General features: G+C 45.4%; 1 protein-coding gene across 5 annotated transcripts in view; it reads right to left on the minus strand.

Annotated features, from left to right (window-relative positions):
• The window catches only part of smg7 (SMG7 nonsense mediated mRNA decay factor), a 50,806-nt gene extending 30,995 nt beyond the window's left edge, over positions 1-19,811 (minus strand). For all 5 annotated transcript variants that reach the window (XR_009783244.1, XM_061731519.1, XM_061731521.1 and 2 more), the window contains exons 1-11: positions 19,706-19,811; positions 19,414-19,445; positions 16,298-16,415; positions 16,079-16,211; positions 14,248-14,425; positions 11,149-11,220; positions 7,064-7,214; positions 5,370-5,505; positions 2,419-2,581; positions 620-779; positions 443-513 (exon numbers count right to left, since the gene is read on the minus strand). Coding sequence is in view for 4 of the 5 variants with exons in the window: in XM_061731519.1 (XP_061587503.1) it covers positions 443-513; positions 620-779; positions 2,419-2,581; positions 5,370-5,505; positions 7,064-7,214; positions 11,149-11,220; positions 14,248-14,425; positions 16,079-16,211; positions 16,298-16,415; positions 19,414-19,445; positions 19,706-19,731 (1,240 nt within the window). In the remaining variant the exon portion in view is untranslated. The remainder of the gene's footprint in view (positions 1-442; positions 514-619; positions 780-2,418; positions 2,582-5,369; positions 5,506-7,063; positions 7,215-11,148; positions 11,221-14,247; positions 14,426-16,078; positions 16,212-16,297; positions 16,416-19,413; positions 19,446-19,705) is intronic.
• Between the last annotated feature and the right edge of the window lie 5,118 nt (positions 19,812-24,929).

Genomic DNA, 24,929 nt, shown 5'->3' on the forward strand with positions numbered 1-24,929 from the left:
GAACGAACGAAGGAAGGATGCCACTGTTCTCACCCAATGAGATTATTGACACTACAGTGATAGTGACCTGTCCAATAAACAGAAAACTGCTTCCTTGGGGGTGAAAATAGGAATCTAGACCCTCAATAATCTTTCTATGTGACTTCATTCTAGAGATATGGAGATTTTTGGGGACGGAGCCCTGAGGAACTCCAAACCTGGGACGGAGCCCCAGGACGGAGCCCTGAGGAACTCCAAACCTGGGACGGAGCCCTGAGGAACTCCAAACCTGGGACGGAGCCCCAGGACGGAGCCCTGAGGAACTCCAAACCTGGGAGGGAGCCCCAGGACGGAGCCCTGAGGAACTCCAAACCTGGGACGGAGCCCTGAGGAACTCCCGCCCCCTGACTAGCCGCTAGCCCCTGCTCTGAAGGAGGTCGTTGGTCTGATTCCCGGCTCCTACCTGAGGGCCCGGACACGTCGTCCTCTCGGGGCTGGAAGCTGTTGAGGATGGAAACCAGCCAGGGCCACACGCTGGAACACAAGAACAGATTCAGCTTCAGGGGGGGAACTAAACCATCAGGGGGGAACTAAACCATCGGGTCGTTATCGGGGGGTCAGGGAGGAACCGGGGACTCACTACTTCCGGGTCTCCAGCGCCGTCTCGTAGAAGACGTCGGGTTTCAGCCGGAGCCAGTCCAGAGAAACCTTGATGGCCGGGAGAGGACACTCCCCCATCACCTCCTCCCCCCGACTCTGGTTCAGCAGGACCCGCGAGAACATCACGCCCAGGAACGACACTGGGGACAGGAAGTGACATCACACACCACACATCACGCCCAGGAACGACACTGGGGACAGGAAGTGACATCACACACCACACATCACGCCCAGGAACCACACTGGGGACAGGAAGTGACATCACACATCACGCCCAGGAACCACACTGGGGACAGGAAGTGACATCACACACCACACATCACGCCCAGGAACGACACTGGGGACAGGAAGTGACATCACACATCACACATCACGCCCAGGAACCACACTGGGGACAGGAAGTGACATCACACATCACACATCACGCCCAGGAACGACACTGGGGACAGGAAGTGACATCACACACCACACATCACGCCCAGGAACCACACTGGGGACAGGAAGTGACATCACACATCATGCCCAGGAACCACACTGGGGACAGGAAGTGACATCACACATCACCCAGGAACCACACTGGGGACAGGAAGTGACATCACACATCACGCCCAGGAACCACACTGGGGACAGGAAGTGACATCACACATCACCCAGGAACCACACTGGGGACAGGAAGTGACATCACACACCACACATTACGCCCAGGAACGACACTGGGGACAGGAAGTGACATCACAAACCACACATCACGCCCAGGAACGACACTGGGGACAGGAAGTGACATCACACACCACACATCACGCCCAGGAACGACACTGGGGACAGGAAGTGACATCACACACCACACATCACGCCCAGGAACCACACTGGGGACAGGAAGTGACATCACACATCATGCCCAGGAACCACACTGGGGACAGGAAGTGACATCACACATCACGCCCAGGAACCACACTGGGGACAGGAAGTGACATCACACACCACACATTACGCCCAGGAACCACACTGGGGACAGGAAGTGACATCACACATCACGCCCAGGAACCACACTGGGGACAGGAAGTGACATCACACATCACACATCACGCCCAGGAACCACACTGGGGACAGGAAGTGACATCACACATCACGCCCAGGAACCACACTGGGGACAGGAAGTGACATCACACATCACCCAGGAACCACACTGGGGACAGGAAGTGACATCACACACCACACATTACGCCCAGGAACGACACTGGGGACAGGAAGTGACATCACAAACCACACATCACGCCCAGGAACGACACTGGGGACAGGAAGTGACATCACACACCACACATCACGCCCAGGAACGACACTGGGGACAGGAAGTGACATCACACATCACACATCACGCCCAGGAACCACACTGGGGACAGGAAGTGACATCACACATCACCCAGGAACCACACTGGGGACAGGAAGTGACATCACACATCACCCAGGAACCACACTGGGAACAGGAAGTGACATCACACATCACCCAGGAACCACAATGGGGACAGGAAGTGACATCACACATCACCCAGGAGCAGCAGCTGGGGGAGGGGTTTAGGGGGTCAGGTGTGTGTGTTCTTACCCAGAAGCCCCAGCAGCAGCTGGGGGAGGGGTTTAGGGGGGTCAGGTGTGTGTGTTCTTACCCAGAAGCCCCAGCAGCAGCTGGGGGAGGGGTTTAGGGGGGTCAGGTGTGTGTTCTTACCCAGAAGCCCCAGCAGCAGCTGGGGGAGGGGTTTAGGGGGGTCAGGTGTGTGTTCTTACCCAGAAGCCCCAGCAGCTGGAACCAGCTGACTCTGGTCTCTCCACTGCAGCTCTGCTCTCCGTCGCCCCCTGCCAGCTCCCGGAGGTGGTGCAGCTCAAACAGGTTGATGACGGTGATGTGGACGAGTTGTTGGGAGCTGAAGGCTTTCTGCAGCACCAGCCTCTGCACAGACACATACACAGTTAGCACCAGCCTCTGCACAGACACATACACAGTTAGCACCAGCCTCTGCACAGACACATACACAGTTAGCACCAGCCTCTGCACAGACACATACACAGTTAGCACCAGCCTCTGCACAGACACATACACAGTTAGCACCAGCCTCTGCACAGACACATACACAGTTAGCACCAGCCTCTGCACAGACACATACACAGTTAGCACCAGCCTCTGCACAGACACATACACAGTTAGCACCAGCCTCTGCACACGGGAGTTTTCATACAAATTTCAATTCCATAAGAATATTTATAATCCATAAATCACTGCAATCTAAAGAATTCAGAACATTTAACTTTGATATGAATGAATATAAACTAAATCCACATTACAAACATGCTAACTAAATAGAGAAATAAGATTATCTGTCCAGTTCTAGCTGGCCCAGAGTGTTTCTTTATACTGATTTTTACATTGTTTTGAGTTGATGCACCTTTTCATGTCCTCGTCTAGTTTGTTCCACAATGTTCCACCACAATCAGTTGAATGGATGGTCAGCTGTTTAAAATTACGATTCCTTCTCTAACCAGAGCATTATTGGGTGTTAAGCTTAAGTTATGGTTCCGCGTCAAAACAATGCACACACACACACATAGACATACATACTGGCTTGTTCACCTGCACGCTCGCTCTGTAGTTTTTGGGGTTAGTTAGCAGTAGCTTAGCTCAGACTGTGATTTGGGTTGATTGCTGTTCGTGTTTTGGTCGGCTCCGTGTTGGTTTTGTTGGTTTTGTGTTTTGTTTGTGTTTTTTTGTTGCAGATTTCCAGTGCTTGACGTGTCTCTGTGTGTTCCTGCTTCCTGGATTGGCAGTGGATGTCACCGCCCCCCCCAAAAAAAAATCACTGGGTTTGTATGTATATATCTATGTATGTATGTGTATGCGTATGTATGCGTATATATGTATATATATTAAATATAGCAATAATGCACATATATATATGCCTTTGGTTTTTACCTACATGGTATCAATCATTAATATGTGTGTAGACAAGGTAAATAAAAAAAAAAACAACACCGTGCCTACGGCGTGTGTTACGCGTGGACGCAGACCACACACCGTCGCTGACGCCATCACTGACCTGCACTACACGTCGAGGCGACGCAGACCACACGCAGACGGAGAGGGCTGTGATTGGTTTGCTTGGTAACAACTAGTGATGCACCGATTGTTCGGTAACCGAAATTGTTCGGCCGAAAATGGCAAAAAAACACTTTCGGTGTTCGGTGGAATAAGTGGGAAAAAAAACGAACAATAATAACGGCGTTGTAAAATAAGGAAATAGACTGGCCGCTCCGTAACTGTTGCACCACAAACATAAATCGTTGGCCAACCAAAAAGTAACCACATAAGAATTTTACCAACATTCACCAGGAGGTGGAACCAAAACAACATAATGCTGGAAATTAAAAAATGTTCAGTTTTTTATGTTCAATAAATATTTTCTACCTTGTAATTTTGTAAAAGATTTTTTTCTTTTAAAAGCCTAAATCAAATTTATTTGATTTATGCAATGGTGAAAAAATTGCCAAAATAAATGAAAAACTGCTGAAGAACCATGTTCGGTATTCGGCCAAGTGTTTATTATTATTTTCGGTTTCGGCCACAAATTTTCATTTCGGTGAATCACTAGTAGCTACGCATTTCCGGTTTGAAGCGTGAAGCGTCGTAAACTTTCAGCCTCTTTTCTTCGTGTATGTGTGATTTTTTTTGTTTTGATTCACTGAGACCGGAAAAAGTCGGATAAACCATTCAGGAAAAGATCGCTAACTAGCGGTCGCGGGGGGAACTGCACCACGGAGAAATGGAGTGAGAGAGAAGTCCGGAGGTTCATGACGGCGTCACGGTGACGGCGTCACGGTGACGGCTTCACGATGACGGCGTGTGCTCTGCGTTGGTTTGGCGCAGAACCATAATTCAAGCTCTAGGGTTAGGCCTCAGTACCTGGAAATGATGTGGGTGTTAGGGTTAACCAGAGCATTATTAGGTGTTAGGGTTAGAAGACGGTACCTGGAGATGCTCTAACCAGAGCATTATTGGGTGTTATTGGGAGTTAGGGTTAGGTGGTGGAGACGGTACCTGGAAGTGATCTAGGTGTTGGGGTTAGGGTTAGGTAACGGTACCTGGAAATGCTCCTCCAGATCATTGTGTGGGTGTTATTGGTGTTGGGGTTAGGTAACGGTACCTGGAAATGCTCCTCCAGATCATTGTGTGGGTGTTATTGGGTGTTATTGGGTGTTATTGGTGTCGGGCTTAGGTAACGGTACCTGGAAATGCTCCTCCAGATCATTGTGTGGGTGTTATTGGGTGTTATTGGGTGTTATTGGTGTCGGGGTTAGGTAACGGTACCTGGAAATGCTCCTCCAGATCATTGTGTGGGTGTTATTGGGTGTTATTGGGTGTTATTGGTGTCGGGGTTAGGTAACGGTACCTGGAAATGCTCCTCCAGATCATTGTGTGGGTGTTATTGGTGTCGGGGTTAGGTAACGGTACCTGGAAATGCTCCTCCAGATCATTGTTGGGTGTTATTGGGTGTTATTGGTGTCGGGGTTAGGTAACGGTACCTGGAAATGCTCCTCCAGATCATTGTGTGGGTGTTATTGGGTGTTATTGGGTGTTATTGGTGTCGGGCTTAGGTAACGGTACCTGGAAATGCTCCTCCAGATCATTGTGTGGGTGTTATTGGTTGTTATTGGGCGTTATTGGTGTCGGGGTTAGGTAACGGTACCTGGAAATGCTCCTCCAGTCGCTCCCTCAGCCCGTCCAGCTTGTCCAGGCTCTTGCTCAGGTAGACGTGGCCGTGGAACTTGATGAAGGCCTTGATGAAGTCGGAGACGCTCCACTTGGTCTTCACCTCGTCGCGGCTGGAGGGACGGAGGACAGACAGAAGACATGAGGACGGAGGACAGAGAGGAGGACAGACATGAGGACAGACAGAAGACATGAGGACGGAGGACAGAGAGGAGGACAGACATGAGGACAGACAAGAGGACAGACAGAAGACATGAGGACGGAGGACAGAGAGGAGAACAGAGATGAGGACAGACAGAAGACATGAGGACGGAGGACCTTACCAAACCCCCGACAATTCTCATTCATTTTTCTCCACTTTTCGACTTTATTCTCAACATTTCAACTTTTTTCTCGACATTTCGACTTTTTTCTCGCAGTGCATAATAGGGCTGGGCGATTTTGTTTTGATATTTTTATTAGGGGGTAAGGCACAGTTGAACAGGAATAAACAAAAAAAAAAAAAAAAAAAAGGGCTGGGCGATTTTGGACAAAAATAAAATCCTGATTTTTTTCTCTGAAAACCTGATTTTCGATTTCGATTTTTTTGGTAAAACTACAAAAGACAATGGAGTAAATTGTTTCAAATATTTCATCTTACTTTTTAAAGAAAAATAGCAAACAAACTTCCCAATTGGGAATGAAGTGCAATTGAAAGATACTGTAAATCCTCCTTGAGTTTAGTAAAGTGACAACATTTACAATTTTCTTGACCAAACAAAGACGACTAGACGAGCTCCGTCTGTAATGCAGCTGCAAAAATGGAAAATCCATTTTCCGATTTTCCTTTTTTTTTTTTTTAAATCGTCTTGATTAATAAATCCGATTTCGATTTAAAAATCGATTAATCGCACAGTCCTAGTGCATAATGAAAAAAAAAAAATCACCCTCCTCTAAAATACTACTTTTATTTTTCTCCTGCTCTGATTCTCTTCCGTAGCGTCCATGGTCTTAATCCCTGTGGATTTCAAATGTAAATACAAAAAAAAGTTCTTCCATCTAGTTTTACAAGTGTATTTGTAATGACAGGGAAGAACATGAAATAAGTTTATAGTATTACCGTATTTAGACGACCATACGGCGCACCCTCAGCGCACCGACCGAAAAGGCAAACCAATCACAGCCTCTCGGTCTGCGTTGGTCTGCGACCTCTCGACGCGTAGTTACAATTTGTGGGAGGTGCGTCAGGCACGGCGTGGGCTGCGGCGCATGCTCGTTATCGATTTGTTGCAGAACTATAATCCAGCCCACGCATCTACAATCCATCAACAGTAAACGACGGAGCCGCTCGGTCGGCGGTTCCTCCGGCCTTCCGGCCCCGCAGTATTATGGACGGGTCAGGTCCTATCTCTCCAGGGCCTTGGTCAGGGCCTTCTGCAGGTTGGTGGAGGATCAATAACCAATAATCACTAGTCCTACCTCTCCAGGGCCTTGGTCAGGGCCTTCTGCAGGTTGGTGGAGGATCAATAACCAATAATCACTAGTCCTACCTCTCCAGGGCCTTGGTCAGGGCCTTCTGCAGGTTGGTGGAGGATCAATAACCAATAATCAGTCTGATTACCTCTCCAGGGCCTTGCTCAGGGCCTTCTGCAGGTTGGTGGAGGATCAATAACCAATAATCAGTCTGATTACCTCTCCAGGGCCTTGGTCAGGGCCTTCTGCAGGTTGGTGGAAGCTGCAGGGAAGGGGAACTTGACGGCGATGCTCCGGCAGTAGTAGAAGATGGTGGTGAGGTGGTCGCCCTTGGAGGAGGCCAGGATGGCCAGCTGGTTGTAGGGCTGACCTGGGGGGGAAGAAGAGGGGGTTGGTTAGTCTGGGGGGGTCAGGGATACCGCTAGGTGCTGAGGTAAAGGTATAAAGACGCGAGGGCCGGAAGTCCGGTCAGAGTCTGCTGTGGGTCTAGTGCACGGACGCCCAGCGCGGTTTTCTTGGCCTACTCTGTATCAGGACTGTCCCGGCTCTCCAGTCTCGTGTCGAGGTAGGAGAGTATGAGGCCTTGAACCTTTGTAGTTGTGTGTGCGTTAGGAATGGGAGATATTTTATCGTTCACGATAAACCGTCAAACAAATCCCCCACGGTAAGAATTTGTCATCTTGCGGTAAAAACGATAAATTCCCGTTGATGTTTTTGTGTAAAACTGATTTATGGTTCTGTGTTAAATCCACGCACAATGTAAAGGAAGGAAGGAAGGAAGGAAGGAAGGAAGGAAGGAAGGAAGGAAGGAAGGAAGGAAGGAAGGAAGGAAGGAAGGAAGGAAGGAAGGAAGGAAGGAAGGAAGGAAGGAAGGAAGGAAGGAAGGAATGAGCCAGAAAGAAAGAAAGAAAGAAAGAAAGAAAGAAAGAAAGAAAGAAAGAAAGAAAGAAAGAGGATAAATTCCCGTTGATACATGTTTGTGTAACAAACATGGCTGATCTGAGTCATTCCAGTTTTGCAGTACAGGTGTAACTCATTTAATGGTTTTTAATAATTCAATGTAATTGATGTACCGTATTTTCGCGACCATATGGCGCACTGTGTGGAAAGGCGCACCCTCAGTTTTGTGTGTCATTTTTGGTTTTAAAACACGCATACGGCGCACCGACCCAAAAGGCGCCGTCTCTGTAGACGGAGCTGCACAGACACACGCTGCAGAACACACACGCGCTAAAAACAGAGCGGAAGCAAAACTTAGTTTGATATTTTATTTCACTTTTCACATCAATCAAACCCTTCAAAAGGTTCATATTCTGTTTCTGCATTAAAGAATTAAAAAAAAACCACGGGGCGCTGCACATAAACCTGTCTCATCCACCCGATCATCTCCTCATCCATCCAGCCCTTTTCATTTCACTCTGGCTGGAAAAGTCTGTTTAGGCAATGCCTTTCTTTTAAAAATCACCATAGCCGGCAGTTTCTGTCCATCAGCGTGGCAGGCAAGCACAAGAGTAAATACACTTTTCATACCCCGTTGTGCTGCGGATCCCGACCGCGGCGGTCCCGGGTCCCGCTCCGCTCCCCCCTCGCGCTGGACCGGGTCCCGGGTCCCGGGTCCCGCTCCGCTCCCCCCTCGCGCTGGACCGGGTCCCGGGTCCCGGGTCCCCGGTCCCGCTCCGCTCCGCTCCGTCCCCCCCCGCGCTGGACCGGGTCCGCTCCCCGTCTGCTCCCTCGCGCTGGACCGGGTCCCGGTCCCGGTCCGCCCCCCCCACCCCGCGCTGGTCCCGGGTCCCGCGTCCCGGGACCGCCGCGCTGGTCCTCCTCCGCTCCGCCGCGCTGGACCCGCTCACACACGCGCTGTCGGGGAGCCGGTACCGGGTTGTATCCGACACGAGCTCCGCTGATTCAGCTGCGCCAGTCCGAATTTCCAGACCTGGAATCAGCTTCTTGATCATCATCCCTTCATCCAGCCCCCCCTTTTCATTCGTCCTTATAATGACTCCGGCTGGAAACGTCTTATGCAAAGTTTTTCTTTTAAAAATCCCCATAGGTTTCTGTCCATCAGCTGCGCCAGTCCAGCACCACATACATGAGAATCTGTGTGTGTCGCGTCGCGAATACACACCCGCGCATGTCGGGATCCGGTACCGGGTTTGTAACCGACGGATTTGGCTGCAAATCTCGGAAAGTGAAGCTGATCAGACCTAAGACAGACCCCAGAAATCTCTGCTCGCAAAGCGGGCGGGAACCAGGTCGATCGGACCGCTTTGGGAACCAGGAAGTCGGCTGCAGCAGCGCGCATCACGAGGCTTTAACCTTTAACGTGTGCTTATTTAAATAGAGCGGAGCAAAACTTAGTTTGATTGTATTTTATTTCACTTTACACATCAAGCAAATCCTTAAAAGTCTTTATCATCTGTTTACGCATTAATCAGCTCAGTGGAGTCTCATTCACGTCGCAACTCACGGGGGCTTCACCCGCCCCCTTCTCTTTTTACCGTTCTCATGGTGGCCGGCCTCACATTACCGTAATTCAGGTAATAGACACGGCGCACCGTTTCTTAAGGCGCCCGGCACATTAAAAAAAAATAATAATAAAAAAATGTGCGCCTTATGGTCGCGAAAATACGGTAGTTTAGTATCATTTAGTATCTTTTAGAGCAGTGATTTGGCTCCAAAGACTGAATGTGGTGATAGATTTATAGTTACAAAGATGGAGTTGAATTGGTATTTTTTTAATCGTCATTTTTATCGTTATCAGGATAAATGCCAGAAATGATCGTGATACATTTTTCAGTCCATACCGCCCAGCCCTACGGCCAAGGCCCTGTTGTATCTGTACGAGTTTTAGTTTGTTCCTTCTTCCAACTAAATGAGGGTCTTTTTCCCCCTAAACGTGCCCCAAAAGTCACCAAATTTTTCACCAATCTAGACCTGAGGAAAAATGTTATATGTAATGGTTTGCATTAATGGGCGTGGCCTAACGGCTCAACAGCGCCCCCTAGAAAACTTTGTGCCTCAAGCCCCACAATACGGTTTGACGTACATGCACGAAAATCGGTACACACCTGTATCATGTCACAACTTAAAGAAAAGTCTCTTGGCGCCATGGCCCAAACCCAATAGGAAGTCGGCCATTTTGAATTAATCGTGTTATTTTTTTAACGAACTCCTCCTAGCAGGATCGTCCGTTCCACATAAAACTCGCTCAGGAGACACAAACGACGTCAACGATGAAAATGTATCAAAATGGTGAGTTTTCGTGAAATGGCGTGGCCGTGGCGCCGCGTCAAACTTCAACGCTAAACAGGAAGTGATACTAGTAGCTGATTGGTCCAAATTTGATAGTTCCTACTTCCTGCCATAACTTCTGAATGGTTTGACATAAAGAGTCATGGGTGGTTCATCGGACTCGGTATTGAGTCCTTGACCTTTATTGGTGCGAGGGCCCGTTCATCCGTTCATCTCTGCGTGCAGCTTTAATTCTTGGTTCTTCTCCAAGAACTAGTGTTGCAGAAATGCATGAACGTTTCTCCTGGCTGAGGACAGAATATCTACTAATGTACTGACATGTTTCCATAGAATTATTAACATTTCTCTATAATAATAGAAGTTATTGTTCAAATATTCCTTCATATAACACTTGAGTCCCTAAGTCTGACTCTATGCAGACGACAGAACTTTATAGATCAGTTCATATTAAAACCTTCCAGGTGATTCCTGACATCACAAGAGGGCGAGTTGAAACGAAGACTAAGAACGTATTTGTCGTCATCACTTTAACAACATGTAGCGTATCTGATTGAGATCAATACATCAAATTATATATGATTTGTATGACGTTTTTCTTTATTTCTTATTTGTAATTGTATTTTTATGTACTTTATGAATTGAGATTGTATGTTTGATTTTGTATTGTAACAAACAAACTGAAATTATAGATATAATTTCCTCCGTTTTCGTCCCTGTCAATATAAGTCTCTTGGTATGATCAATTTATTCTGCTCTGGCCGTTTATCTCCCACTGGCAGCTACGGCACCTGAACGCCTCACAGTCCGTGACGTCAAAACTAAAACTAATAAAAACTAAGCATTTTTGAAAATATAAAAACGAATAAAAACTAGCCAACCCACACTAAAAATGAATTAAAACTAACTGAATTGAAGGAGAAAAAGTCAAAACGAAATAAAACTAAACTAAAATGAAAAATTAAAAACTATTATAACCCTGTCATTTTGGTGTCAGTTAATGGGGATCCTTTTAAATGAACAAATACACAAATAAAGGAGGGATGGGGACTCACCGTTGGAGGGAACCAGCTGAGCTGCGTGTCGGTAGTACGACTCCGCCTGGCTGGTCTGGTTACGGTACCGAGCTGAAACAAAGAGAAACCGTTTAACACAAACCGGAAACAGAGACGTCGAGTAGCCGGCCGAGTATCGGGGTGTCAACGAAAATTCAGACTAAACATCGTCGTCAACGAAAATTCTGACTAAATATCGTCGTCAACGAAAATTCTGACTAAATATCATCGTCAACGAAAATTCTGACTAAATATCATCGTCAACGAAAATTATGACTATATTTCATCGTCAACGAAAATTTTGACTAAATATCTTCGTCAATGAAAATTCTGACTAAATATCGTCATCAACGAAAATTATGACTAAATATCGTCGTCAACGAAAATTTGGACTAAATATCATCAACGAAAATTCTGACTAAATATCGTCAACGAAAATTTGGACTAAATATCATCAACGAAAATTCTGACTAAATATCGTCGTCAACGAACATTTGGACTAAATATCGTTGTCAACGAAAATTTGGACTAAATATCGTTGTCAACGAAAATTCTGACTAAATATCGTCATCAACGAAAATTATGACTAAATATCGTCATCAACGAAAATTATGACTAAATATCGTCGTCAACGAACATTTGGACTAAATATCATCAACGAAAATTCTGACTAAATATCGTCAACGAAAATTTGGACTAAATATCGTTGTCAACGAACATTTGGACTAAATATCGTTGTCAACGAAAATTCTGACTAAATATCGTCAACGAAAATTTGGACTAAATATCATCAACGAAAATTCTGACTAAATATCGTCGTCAACGAACATTTGGACTAAATATCGTCAATGAAAATTTGGACTAAATATCGTTGTCAACGAAAATTCTGACTAAATATCGTCAACGAAAATTTGGACTAAATATCATCAACGAAAATTCTGACTAAATATCGTCGTCAACAAAAATTCGGACTAAATATCGTCGTCAACAAAAGTTCGGACTAAATATCGTCGTCAACGAAAATTTGGACTAAATATCGTCGTCAACAAAAATTCGGACTAAATATCGTCGTCAACAAAAATTCGGACTAAATATCATCGTCAACAAAAATTCGGACTAAATATCGTCGTCAACAAAAATTTGGACTAAATATCGTCGTCAACAAAAAATCGGACTAAATAGCGTCGTCAACAAAAATTCGGACTAAATATCGTCGTCAACAAAAATTCGGACTAAATATCGTTGTCAACGAAAATTCGGACTAAATATCGTCGTCACCGAAAATTCGGACTAAATAGCGTCAACAAAAATTCGGACTAAATAGCGTCGTCAACAAAAATTCGGACTAAATATCGTTGTCAACGAAAATTTGGACTAAATATCGTTGTCAACGAACATTTGGACTAAATATCGTTGTCAACGAAAATTCTGACTAAATATCGTCAACGAAAATTTGGACTAAATATCATCAACGAAAATTCTGACTAAATATCGTCGTCAACGAACATTTGGACTAAATATCGTCATCAACGAAAATTATGACTAAATATCGTCGTCAACGAACATTTGGACTAAATATCATCAACGAAAATTCTGACTAAATATAGTCAACGAAAATTTGGACTAAATATCGTTGTCAACGAACATTTGGACTAAATATCGTCGTCAACGAACATTTGGACTAAATATCATCAACGAAAATTCTGACTAAATATCGTCGTCAACGAACATTTGGACTAAATATCATCAACGACAATTCTGACTAAATATCGTCAACGAAAATTTGGACTAAATATCGTTGTCAACGAACATTTGGACTAAATATCGTTGTCAACGAAAATTCTGACTAAATATCGTCAACGAAAATTTGGACTAAATATCATCAACGAAAATTCTGACTAAATATCGTTGTCAACGAACATTTGGACTAAATATCGTCGTCAACGAACATTTGGACTAAATATCGTCAATGAAAATTTGGACTAAATATCGTTGTCAACGAAAATTTGGACTAAATATCGTTGTCAACAAAAATTCTGACTAAATATCCTCAACGAAAATTTGGACTAAATATCATCAACGAAAATTCTGACTAAATATCGTCGTCAACAAAAATTCGGACTAAATATCGTCGTCAACAAAAGTTCGGACTAAATATCGTCGTCAACGAAAATTTTGACTAAATATCGTCGTCAACAAAAATTCGGACTCAATATCGTCGTCAACAAAAATTCGGACTAAATATCGTCGTTAACAAAAATTCGGACAAAATATCGTCGTCAACAAAAATTCGGACTAAATATCATCGTCAACGAAAATGCGGACTAAATATCGTCGTCAACGAAAATTCGGACTAAATATCGTCGTCAACAAAAATTCTGACTAAATATCTTCGTCAACGAAAATTTGGACTAAATATCTTCGTCAATGAAAATTCTGCCTAAATATCGTCGTCAATGAAAATTCTGACTAAATATCGTCGTCAATGAAAATTTGGACTAAATATCATCAACGAAAATTCTGACTAAATATCGTTGTCAACGAACATTTGGACTAAATATCGTTGTCAACGAACATTTGGACTAAATATCGTTGTCAACGAACATTTGGACTAAATATCGTTGTCAACGAACATTTGGACTAAATATCGTTGTCAACGAAAATTCTGACTAAATATCGTCAACGAAAATTTGGACTAAATATCGTTGTCAACGAACATTTGGACTAAATATCGTTGTCAACAAAAATTCTGACTAAATATCGTCAACGAAAATTTGGACTAAATATCAACGAAAATTCTGACTAAATATCGTCGTCAACAAAAATTCGGACTCAATATCGTCGTCAACAAAAATTCGGACTAAATATCGTCGTCAACGAAGATTTTGACTAAATATCGTCGTCAACGAAAATTATGACTAAATATCGTCAACAAAAATTCGGACTAAATATCGTCGTCAACAAAAAATCAGACTAAATATCGTCGTCAACAAAAATTCTGACTAAATATCGTCGTCAACAAAAATTCGGACTAAATATCGTCAATGAAAATGATAAAATAAAATAAAATGTAGATTCATAAATAAAAACCCTGCTCACCGATGTCCCCCAGGTGCACCAGGCAGTGCTGGCAGATGTAGGAGCAGGAACTGGGTTGGGGTTTGACTATCCCGGTACCGGTACCGCTGCCTTGCTTGTGGGTCAGGATGCCCAGCTGGGAGGACTTGACCCGGCAGGGCAGGTCCACGTTGAACACGGTGCAGAGTTCCTGCAGCAGCTGCAACAGAACCAGAACCACAACCGTTAGGGACCAGAACCTTCCAGAACCACAACCACAACCGTAACGGACCAGAACGGACCTTATCTCTTTGATTCTCTGTGACAGAAGCTAAACAAAGTATCAGCTAGCTCTGGGGGGTTTAGCACCGCGGAGAAATGGAGAGACGCAGAAGTCACTCCATCACGACGGCGTCGCGGCAACGGCGTCGCGGCAACGGCGTCGCGGCAACGGCGTCGCGGCAACGGCGTCGCGGCAACGGCGTCGCGGCAAAGGCGTCACGGCAACGCCGTCACGGCAACGGCGTCACGGCAACGGCGTCAGTGCAACGGCGTTGCGGCAACAGTGTAGGTTCTGCGTTGGTTTAACGCAGAGCGATAATTCAGGCTTTAATCCTAGATCGTTGTATATTGTCACTTTATCTACTTTTTTGGTGCTAGGAATTCAATTCTGAGATAAATTTCCTATTTCAAGGTTGGAATTGTTGAAGGTCAAATTTAATCTTCAAGGTCATTTTTTGCCCAAAAATCTCCATATCTGTAGAATTAAGTCACATAGAAAGATGATATTTGGCTCTAGATCAGGGGTGTCAAATGTATAATAAATAGAATGCATTTGCCGATTTTATTTCTTCGTAGACGGTGGTTTATTTTTATTAACTCACTACTATTATATGTTTTCGCAGAAAAAAATCACTGCTAAAAAAGATGATAAAAGATATTTATTCTGAGAATTTCAGTTTTAAATACGAGGATAGTGACAAAGTAAAACAGTTAAAAAAGAAGTGATGACTTTTTCGGCACACTGGCGTAAATATCCGCGCCAATTTTTAAAAATAAATACACTTAATTGTACTGGAAAAATCTCTAAATCACAAAGAAACACTCTCGGATGTAATAAGAAAGATTTTGCTTTTAATTAAATTTCCTATAAAAAAGGGAAATATGAAAAAAACTTGTTTCTGTTTATCTTTGTAAAATGATATTAAAAGCATCTTATACATAATTTGAAAAAAAACGAGAAATTTCAAGAAAAGATCCTGAAGAAATATATTTGACATAATTACATAATTAGAGTGTAAACAAAGTGCATATTTCCTTTAAAATTAACTAAACTGATATTGGATTAGATAACAATAGTAAAAAAAAATAAAAAATTTCGCACCGTTTTTGTTATTTTGAGCGTGCGAGAAAAAAATTGGTCAAATCCGGCCCGACAAGCAAAATGAGTTTGACACCCCTGGTGTAGATCATATTTTCAACCCCCAAGGAAGCAGTTTTATTGGACAGGTCACTATCGTTGTAGTGTCAATCCTGGCCCGGTTCTAGCGGTTCTAGCCCCCCCCCCCCCACGGTCCCGGTCCAGGCCCGGTCCAGACCTACCTGGGTGTAGAAGCCGCTGGCCGCCTCCAGGAACAGAGACAGGTTGGCCCGGTTTTAAAGGTTCTAACGGTTCTAGCCCCCCCCGGCCCCGCCCTGGTCCCCCCCCCCCTGGTCCAGACCCGGTCCAGACCTACCTGGGTGTAGAAGCCGCTGGCCGCCTCCAGGAACAGAGACAGTTTGGCCCGGTTCTAGCGGTTCTAGCCCCCCCCCCCCGGTCCCGGCCCCCCCCGGCCCCCCCCCCGGTCCCGGTCCAGGCCCGGTCCAGACCTACCTGGGTGTAGAAGCCGCTGGCCGCCTCCAGGAACAGAGACAGGTTGGCCTGGACCTCGCTGCGGTTGGGGTTGGCCCGGTTCTTGGCCTGGCTCTGCAGCGTGGTGATCTGGTTCTTGAAGGCGTGGTTCCACCTGGAGGGGGGGGGGGGAGAACCAGGACCAGGGTCAGGACTGGTACCGGTACCAGGTCCAGGTCTGGTACCGGTACCGGTACTTACAGGTCCTGCTCCACCTTCTTGTCCAGAGCGTATTCCAGATCCGTCACCAGCATCTTCTGGTAGAGATCCTGCAGGGCCTGGCGGGACGTCCACACCTCTGCTGCCTCTAGCGCTGAATCTGTATAAATACACATAAATATATACATAAATACAAATATATACATGTACACGTCCACACCTCTGCTGCTTCTAGCGCTGAATCTGTATAAATACACATAAATACACGTATAAATACATATATACATGTACACGTCCACACCTCTGCTGCCTCTAACGCTGAATCTGTATAAATACACATAAATATATACATAAATACAAATATATACATGTACACGTCCACACCTCCGCTGCCTCTAGGGCTGAGTCTATAAATATATATAAATACACATAAATACATGTATACATGTACACACACGTCCACACCTTCCCTGCTTCTAACGCTGAGTCTATAAATATATATAAATACACATAAATATACATATAAATATATATAAATACACATAAATACATATATACATGTACACGTCCACACCTCGGCTGCTTCTAGAGCAGAATCTGTATATAAATATATATGAATACACGTATAAATACTAGGGGTGGGTTAAAAATATCGATATACATGTGTAGGAACGATTATCAATACATAAATCCAAGTATCGATTTAAAAAAATAATAATAATAATTTGTTAAAAATGATGTTTTTTTTTAAATCCCGATTTTTTCCCCCTGTGTTGAAATGAGGAATATTGAGCATCTTGTGAAGTTATATTTATATATTTATAATATATTACAACTTTATTCTCGTAATATTACGACTTTATTCTCAAAATATTACAACTTTATTCTCGTAATATTATGACTTTACACGTATAAATACTAGGGGTGGGTTAAAAATATCGATATATCGATATTTCATCGATATACATGTGTAGGAACGATTATCAATACATAAATCCAAGTATCGATTTAAAAAAAAAAAAAAATAATTTGTTAAAAATGTTTTGTTTTTTTTAAATCCTGATTTTTTCCCCCATGTTATCCCCCAGCGCTCCTCCCTAAGTCAGTCCTGGGCATTGCTCCCTCTACCAGCCCCGGGAGTTCCTGCACTGAGCTCAGGTCTCCTCCTTACTGGAGGAGTGAGCAGCTTCTTTTCACCAGACAGGGTGGGGTTTCTGTGGCCGGACGTGGCGCGTGGAAGGATCACGTTATTCCCTTATTGTAACCAGAAAATCGATATGGAATCGTATCGTATCGTAAATCGTATCGTGTTGGGACCTAGTGTATCGGAATCGTATCGTATCGGGAGGTCAGTGATGATACCCAGCTCTATATAATACATATAAATACATATAAATACACATCCACACCTCTGCCGCCTCTAACGCTGAATCTGGATATAAATACATATAAATACACGTATAAATACATATATATATATATATATAATTACCGTAGATGACCAAATAGTCGCCCGCGCGCAAATACGCGCCTGTGCTCTAATAGCCGCCGGGGGTCCGAGCCCATTTGGCATAATAAACGCCGGTTCAATTAAACGCCCGGGCGACTACCGGTAATAACCTGGTAATAACACTGTATTTGCATTGTATTGTGTACAGTATCGTTCATACTGCTCTGATCAGCTCCGTGTGTCGCCGTTACACAGACAAACTGTCTTTGTATATCAGAGCATGAAAAAAAAAACCGCTCCAGCCATAACCGCTCAGCGCTCCAGTAACACTGCACCCCGCTCCGCTCCAAACATGTTTGCATGCATATAAAATGCACATGTTTACCTGAAGTCTGTGTACTGGAAGTCGAAGCCGGTTTTGGGCCGGGGTGGGCTGTTCCCAAACCTGCATCCTGCCCACCTGATCAAAGTCATGGGGATTCTTTATTATTTATAATTTTATTTTTTTATATATTAAAATCCCAAAATATCTGTACCGTTTCTGATTGGGTGTGTGCACTGCGAATCATTTTTAGACACAACAAAGAACGCGTACCGCAAAAGTTGTCTCGGCGGAGGAACCCGGCGTCCAGCAAAATGAGAAGAGAAAAAAGAGTTCAGCAGACAGCGCACACACTGAAGGCTGATTTATGGCTCTGCGTTACACCAACGCAGAGCCTACGGCGCAGGGTACGCCGTAAGGCTGATTTATGGTTCCGCGTTACACCAATGCAGAGCCTACGGCGTAGGGTACGCGGCGACCCGCACCGACGTGGAACTGCGCTCTTTTTTTTGCTATTAAAACATGATTTGTAATGTGAATTTGCAAAACTTAAACTACAAATAATAGTTTTTGACGTAACATCAGAGATTGTGCATGCTCTCTGTGAAAGGATGAGGCAAATCGGGTCGTAGCTGCTTCAACTGTGATTCCTTCACGAGGAGCGACCAGGATTTACAACACGCTTGATTTTCTTGCGACCTCACGCTTCGTGATCGGGAGCTCGTCGTGAGGTGTTGTGTTGTGTACAGTGTGTACAATTTTAGTTCCAGTGGTACTATGGTGATCTCATATGTTCTTTGTAAGTAATGGTCTGGTGCTGCTCATTGCAAAAATAAATTGTAGCCTGGTGCAAATACCCGCCTGGTTCTTCTAAACGCCTGGGGTCCAAGTGGATTTAGCATATTAAACGCCCGGGCTACTAAATGCTCATCTACGGTATATATAAATACACATCCACACCTCTGCCGCCTCTAACGCTGAATCTGGATATAAATACATATAAATACACGTATAAATACATATATATATATAAATACATATCAATACACATCCACACCTCTGCCGCTGAATCTGGATATAAATACACATAAATACATGTATAAATACACTTATACACGTCCACACCTCTGCTGCTTCTAACAATGAATCTATATAATAACTTATTACATAATGTGGCAAAATGTATTACAAATGCGTTGAGGCAGTTTATTACTAAATGAGAGCACGTTGGTGACCGAGACAGTCCTGTACAGTCTCATCCCAGTTTTGTTATAATTTCAAGCACTTAAAACTAAAATTCAAGCACTTTTCAGGCCTTGAAAACACAACATGGAAATTCCAGCACTTTCCAGGATTGTTGTTGTGTGGTGCGCATGCGCGGCTCACCTGTCATGTCCGCCTTCAGGGCCTCCGCCTGCCTGTTCAGGTGAGGAGAGGAGAATCAGTCACGTGATTAAACACAGCACCAGCAGTACAGCAGCAGTAAAACAGCGGGCTGAAACATCCCATAATAATAAAAACAGCCCATAATAACCCCGCACGTTGCCGGGCTACCGCTACCTAGCACAACAATGGCGGGGGGGGCTGTTCCCGCCGTAAACCCGGTCCAGGACCGGGACCGGGACCAGGACCGGGACCCCCGCTCCCCCCAGGACCACGACCCCCCACCAGAACCCACCTCAGGTTGCTCGAGCAGCCGTCCATCCTGCGGGTCTCACAGCGCCGCGGGACGCGGAGCCGCCGCCATCTTGTTTCTGTTCCGGACTGGAGGAGACGCAGGGACGCGGGGGGGCGGGGCTAGTGACGACAGGAGGGAGGGGGCGGGGCTAGTGACGACACGAGGGAGGGGCGGGGTTAGTGACGATACCAGGGGGAGGGGTTAGTGACGACTAAGGGAGGGGCGGGGCCGAGGGAGGGGCATGGATCTATTATAAAACCTAGAACCAGCCCCCCAGTCTCGCGCTCAGCAGGCACGCCGGTGCCCCCCAGTGTCCAGCCGCGGTACTGCATCTAAAAATCCCATGGGGCCCAGAAAGCTTTTTTCCCATAGACCGCAATAGTAAAAGAGAAGCCTCTAAAACTGTTCACAGGAACCTCCAGCTGTAATCACCGGCTATTACTAATCTTTGTATTCTATATTTTTAAGTCATGGACTTTATATCCGTCAAAAATGTTTAATAACGGCCAGAAAAGTCAAAGAAAAGTCTCTTTCTGGGCGTGACGTCACGGCTGACGTCACAGCCGTGTCCGTGCATTCCACGGATGTTTTATATTAATATATATTATGTAATTATATTATATTAATATATTAATCATATATGTGATGCTATACATGTAATAATATACATTAATTAAGATATTATATTAATACATATTATATTAATACTCGTTCTCATTGCCCCGGGGCATGATGGGAGGGCCCAGAGCATCATGGGAGGTGACTCAACTGTGCATGCTCTATGGGCCCGTGTACGTGGAAGTAAACCAGGAAGTCCGAGATTTTTTCGGCGGATGCGCTGGCTGAGCAAACTCCATTGAAATGAATGGGCGGCCATTTTTGGCACAGTATCCAGTAGGGGTGGGAAAAAAAATCGATATTTCAATATATTGTTGTGCTCTCTGTTTCAATAAATAATCGATATACTGTCGGCTAATATCGATATTTTATTACAACACACTTAATGGTTTACGCGGTTGTCACTGCACTATTGTTCAAGCTCTGCCCCGCCCGCCCCCGCTGCCCTCGTGAGCAAAACAAACATGCCGCCAGAGAAACCAGCTCAGAAAATACAGAACCACAGTTTACTCCGTACAGACAGCGGGCTGAGCAGCACTGTTAATGCTGGAAAACTTGCTGTTTGAGCCGGTGTTTAAACTTCCATGTGCGTTAATTTCCGCTCGCACAGACAACCAGCTGCGTTAAGAAACGGACCCCGCTCCGCTCGCGCTCCATGAGAGGAGAGCTCGTACTGTAATACAAAGTTATTCCACAGACGCCGTTAAAGTAAATGATCGTCAGTCTTTTTGTGTTATGAGGTTTATGCTTTTCACTCTGTAAGTGATCCTCGCTCGTATCCTTCCGTGTCCAGTCAACCGTGTGCTGGGAAAACTTGCAGATCATTGAATCACCAGTCACGTTAAGCCGCGTTTATACTTGCAGTTCAGAACGCGTACGCGAGACGCAGGATACGCGTGACGTCACGTCTCGCGTATCCTGCGTATCCTGCGTACATTTGACGCGTCGACGTGCACGTTCTCAAAAAGACACTGAACACGTACGCGACCTGCAGTTCTCGCTCTGTCTGCTAGTATCGCTGTTCCCGGTCTGATCCCGGCTGGCACGATTATGCTGCTCTCCCCTGGAGAAAGTTCCCCGTGCATATATTTATGCAATATTTAACTTCCCCCCAGGGTTTCCGTTGTCCGGTAAAATATGCCGAAGTCCGGTATTTTATAATCTCTCCGGTCAAAATACTCACTGGTGCTGCGGGACTAGAGTCCCCGGGAGTACCGCGGATGGCGAGCCCCGGCCGCCGAGCCCCGGCGACCGAGCCCCGGCGACCGACCCCCGGCGGAGGTACGCGCCGAGCCTCGGTGCCTCCCGGAGCCGGGAGGAAGCGGAGCCGGGAGCCAGGAGTCAATTGACGGGACTTATTTTATTTTAAATACTCTGTTTTTCAATAAAAATACTATTGAATGACTTGGAATCATATTAGGAACAATACATTTTTTGACCATGTTAATCTTTCTTATATATTGACATCTACTTCTCCATATGAACCTAAAATTAACTGGATTTATTGTTTCGTCATTCTTGTTGAGATGGGTGAGGAGAATGCTGGATAAATTAGTCTGGAAAGACTATCCACTTTTGATAATAAGCAATAATAATAAGATAAGATAAAATAGTCCTTTATTATTACTCCCTCAACGGGGAAACTCACGTAGCAGAAGTACACACACACACACACAGGGAAGGGGGTAAAACAGTAATATAAATAAGTAATACACATTAAAAAAAGAGTAATAATAATAATAATAATGTTATGGTTTTCTTTAGCTTCCTTCTAGGCACCCAGAGCTTTACAGAGATCATTATTCATTCACACACATTCTCCCCGGTGTTAGCTCCGTTTGTAGCCGCAGCTGCCCTGCAGACTGACGGGAGCGTGGCTGCCATATCGCGCCAAACGGCCCCTCCGACCACCACCAACATTCATACACACTCATACACATTCACACGATGTTATAATCTCCTACATCATCCAATATTGTCCTGTAAAAGTGTTCGTTTTTCTAATCTGCTACCGCTGCTGCTGCTACTACTTCTGCTACTTAATATAAGTAGCTTTTCCAACTGTTGCTCTGCTTACTGCCCCCTATCGGTCACCATCGGTATGACAGGCTCTACTCGGGTGTTACGCGACGTACGCAGTGGAGCATGAACAGACACAAAGCAGGCTACGCAGGCTACGCAGGTTACGTGCGTAGAGTATATCTCCGGCTTTACACACGGACACGGACACTCTCATACACACTCAGACACACGCCCACCCGTGCAAAACCAGTGTTCAGTGCTTTGGATATTTCATCTTAAATTTCAAAATGTTATATTAGTTCAATGAAGTTCATATTATTTATATTTATTATAGCTTGTTTGGTTTCTTCTGTTATCGGATACAGTTTGTCATGACATGAGTGAAAAATGCCTGATGCTTCATGGCAATATGTGTGTGTGGTGACAGAATAAATTAGACAGGCTAAAAGGATATTGGAAAAGAAGGGATATTGTTAAGCCTATTTGAGTTATTTATTTCTTAGTTATTTCACAATAATTATATTTGTGAAATTATTATTTAATGTATTTAATTATTACAAAGCAGTGCACTGTCCTGGTTTATATAAAACATGTTATTAATGTTCATGCACTTTAATTTGTCCAGCTGTACAGTGTTTACATTTACAAGCCTAGGAGACAGTGAGGAAATATACAAATGCACTTTCTTGTATGAAGTTTTGGCATTGGATAAATGCATAACTACAGACGTTTTCCTTTTCATAGGTATTTTTTCTTTTTTAGTCCCATATATCGTGATATATCACTCTTACCGATATATCGATATATCGATATATCGAATATCGAAAATATCGTGATATTATCGATATCCTGGGCCACATATCGCCAAAGTATCGAATTGGGACTTACCCGTATCGTCCCACCCCTAGTATCCAGTTATATAATAGATCCATGGGAACCACCGGGTCTGGATCAGACCTGAACTTCCTCTACTGTTTCTACAATGTTCCACTTTACTTTACTTTACTTTACTTTATTTATTTCTCAGGACAATGCACATTGATGAACATATATACAAATGTAAATGTGCCAGATTGTAGCACAAGGCTAGTTTCCATCTGTAGTCCAATATAGGCAGGTAAAGGCTGAAATATGGTTCTGCGTCACACCGACGCAGAGCACACGCCGCAGCCGTGACGCCGTGCTGAACCCTTCGGACTTCTCCGTCTCTCCATTTGGTCGCGGTGCAGTACCCCCCGCGGCCACTAGTTAGCGATCTTTTTCTGAATGGTTTATCCGACTTTTTCCGGTCACAGTAAATCAAAGAGATAAGGACAACTATTGTGCAAAAAACAAAAACAAAAAAAATCACACATAAACGAAGAAAAGAGCCCTGGAAGTTCACTACTGATTCAAACCGGAAACAGGAAATGCTTCGCTTTCAAACGAACCAATCACAGCCCTCTCGGTCTGCGTGTGGTCGGCGTCTCCTCGACGCGTAGTTACAATTTTCAGGAGGTGCACGTCAGTGACGGTGCAGGTGACGGCGTGTCCTCTGCGTCGATCCAAACCACACGCCGTAGGCACGGCGTCATTTTGACACAGAAGCATAATTCAGCCTTAAGGTGTTAAAAGCAGAGAAGGTAAAAATGCAATAAGAAAAAGAAAACAGAAACAAAGACAAGTACAATTAGCAAAATGAGAATGATAAAAAAAAGTTAGTAGGTAGGAGGAGACCCAAACACACATTAGGTGTGAGCAGTGGCGAAACTACCATATATGCAGACAATGCGACTGCATAGGGGCCGCACGTGTCCAGGGCCAGCACGTGTCCAGGGCCAGCACGTGTCCAGGGCCCGCACGTGTCCGGGGCCCGCACGTGTCCGGGGCCCGCACGTGTCCAGGACCCGCACGTGTCCAGGACCCGCACGTGTCCAGGACCGCACGTGTCCAGGGTCCGCACGTGTCCAGGGCCCGCACGTGTCCAGGGCCCGCACGTGTCCAGGGCCCGCAGGTGTCCAGGCTATAGAACCTCACTGAAATGGTTACAGAAAGAGTATCTGCTTGGAGCGGCTTTACCCGTCTCAGCCCCGAGTGCAAAAATGCAAAACGGGGCCGTGGCGGGTAGAACCGAGTTAAGGCGGTACTAATGCAAAAGCGCCAATTCTGGTGAGGTTCTATACGGGCTGAGCCGGGACTATTTCTGACGTCACCACCCTCCACGCCCCTGATTGGTCGGGGGGCGGGGCCGTCATCACCCTCCTCGCCTCTGATTGGTCGGGGGGCGGGGCCGTCATCACCCTCCTCGCCTCTGATTGGTCGGGGGGCGAGACCGTCATCACCCTCCACGCCACTGATTGGTCGGGGGGCGGGGCCGTCATCACCCTCCACGCCACTGATTGGTCGGGGGGCGGGGCCGTCATCACCCTACTCGCCACTGATTGGTCGGGGGGCGGGGCCGTCATCACCCTCCACGCCTCTGATTGGTCGGGGGGCGGGGCCGTCATCACCCTCCACGCCACTGATTGGTCGGGGGGCGGGGCCGTCATCACCCTCCACGCCTCTGATTGGTCGGGGGGCGGGGCCGTCACCACCCTCCACGCCT

The sequence above is a fragment of the Cololabis saira genome, chromosome 10 (genome assembly GCF_033807715.1).
Source record: "Cololabis saira isolate AMF1-May2022 chromosome 10, fColSai1.1, whole genome shotgun sequence".
In the NCBI taxonomy this organism is placed as follows: domain Eukaryota; kingdom Metazoa; phylum Chordata; class Actinopteri; order Beloniformes; family Belonidae; genus Cololabis; species Cololabis saira.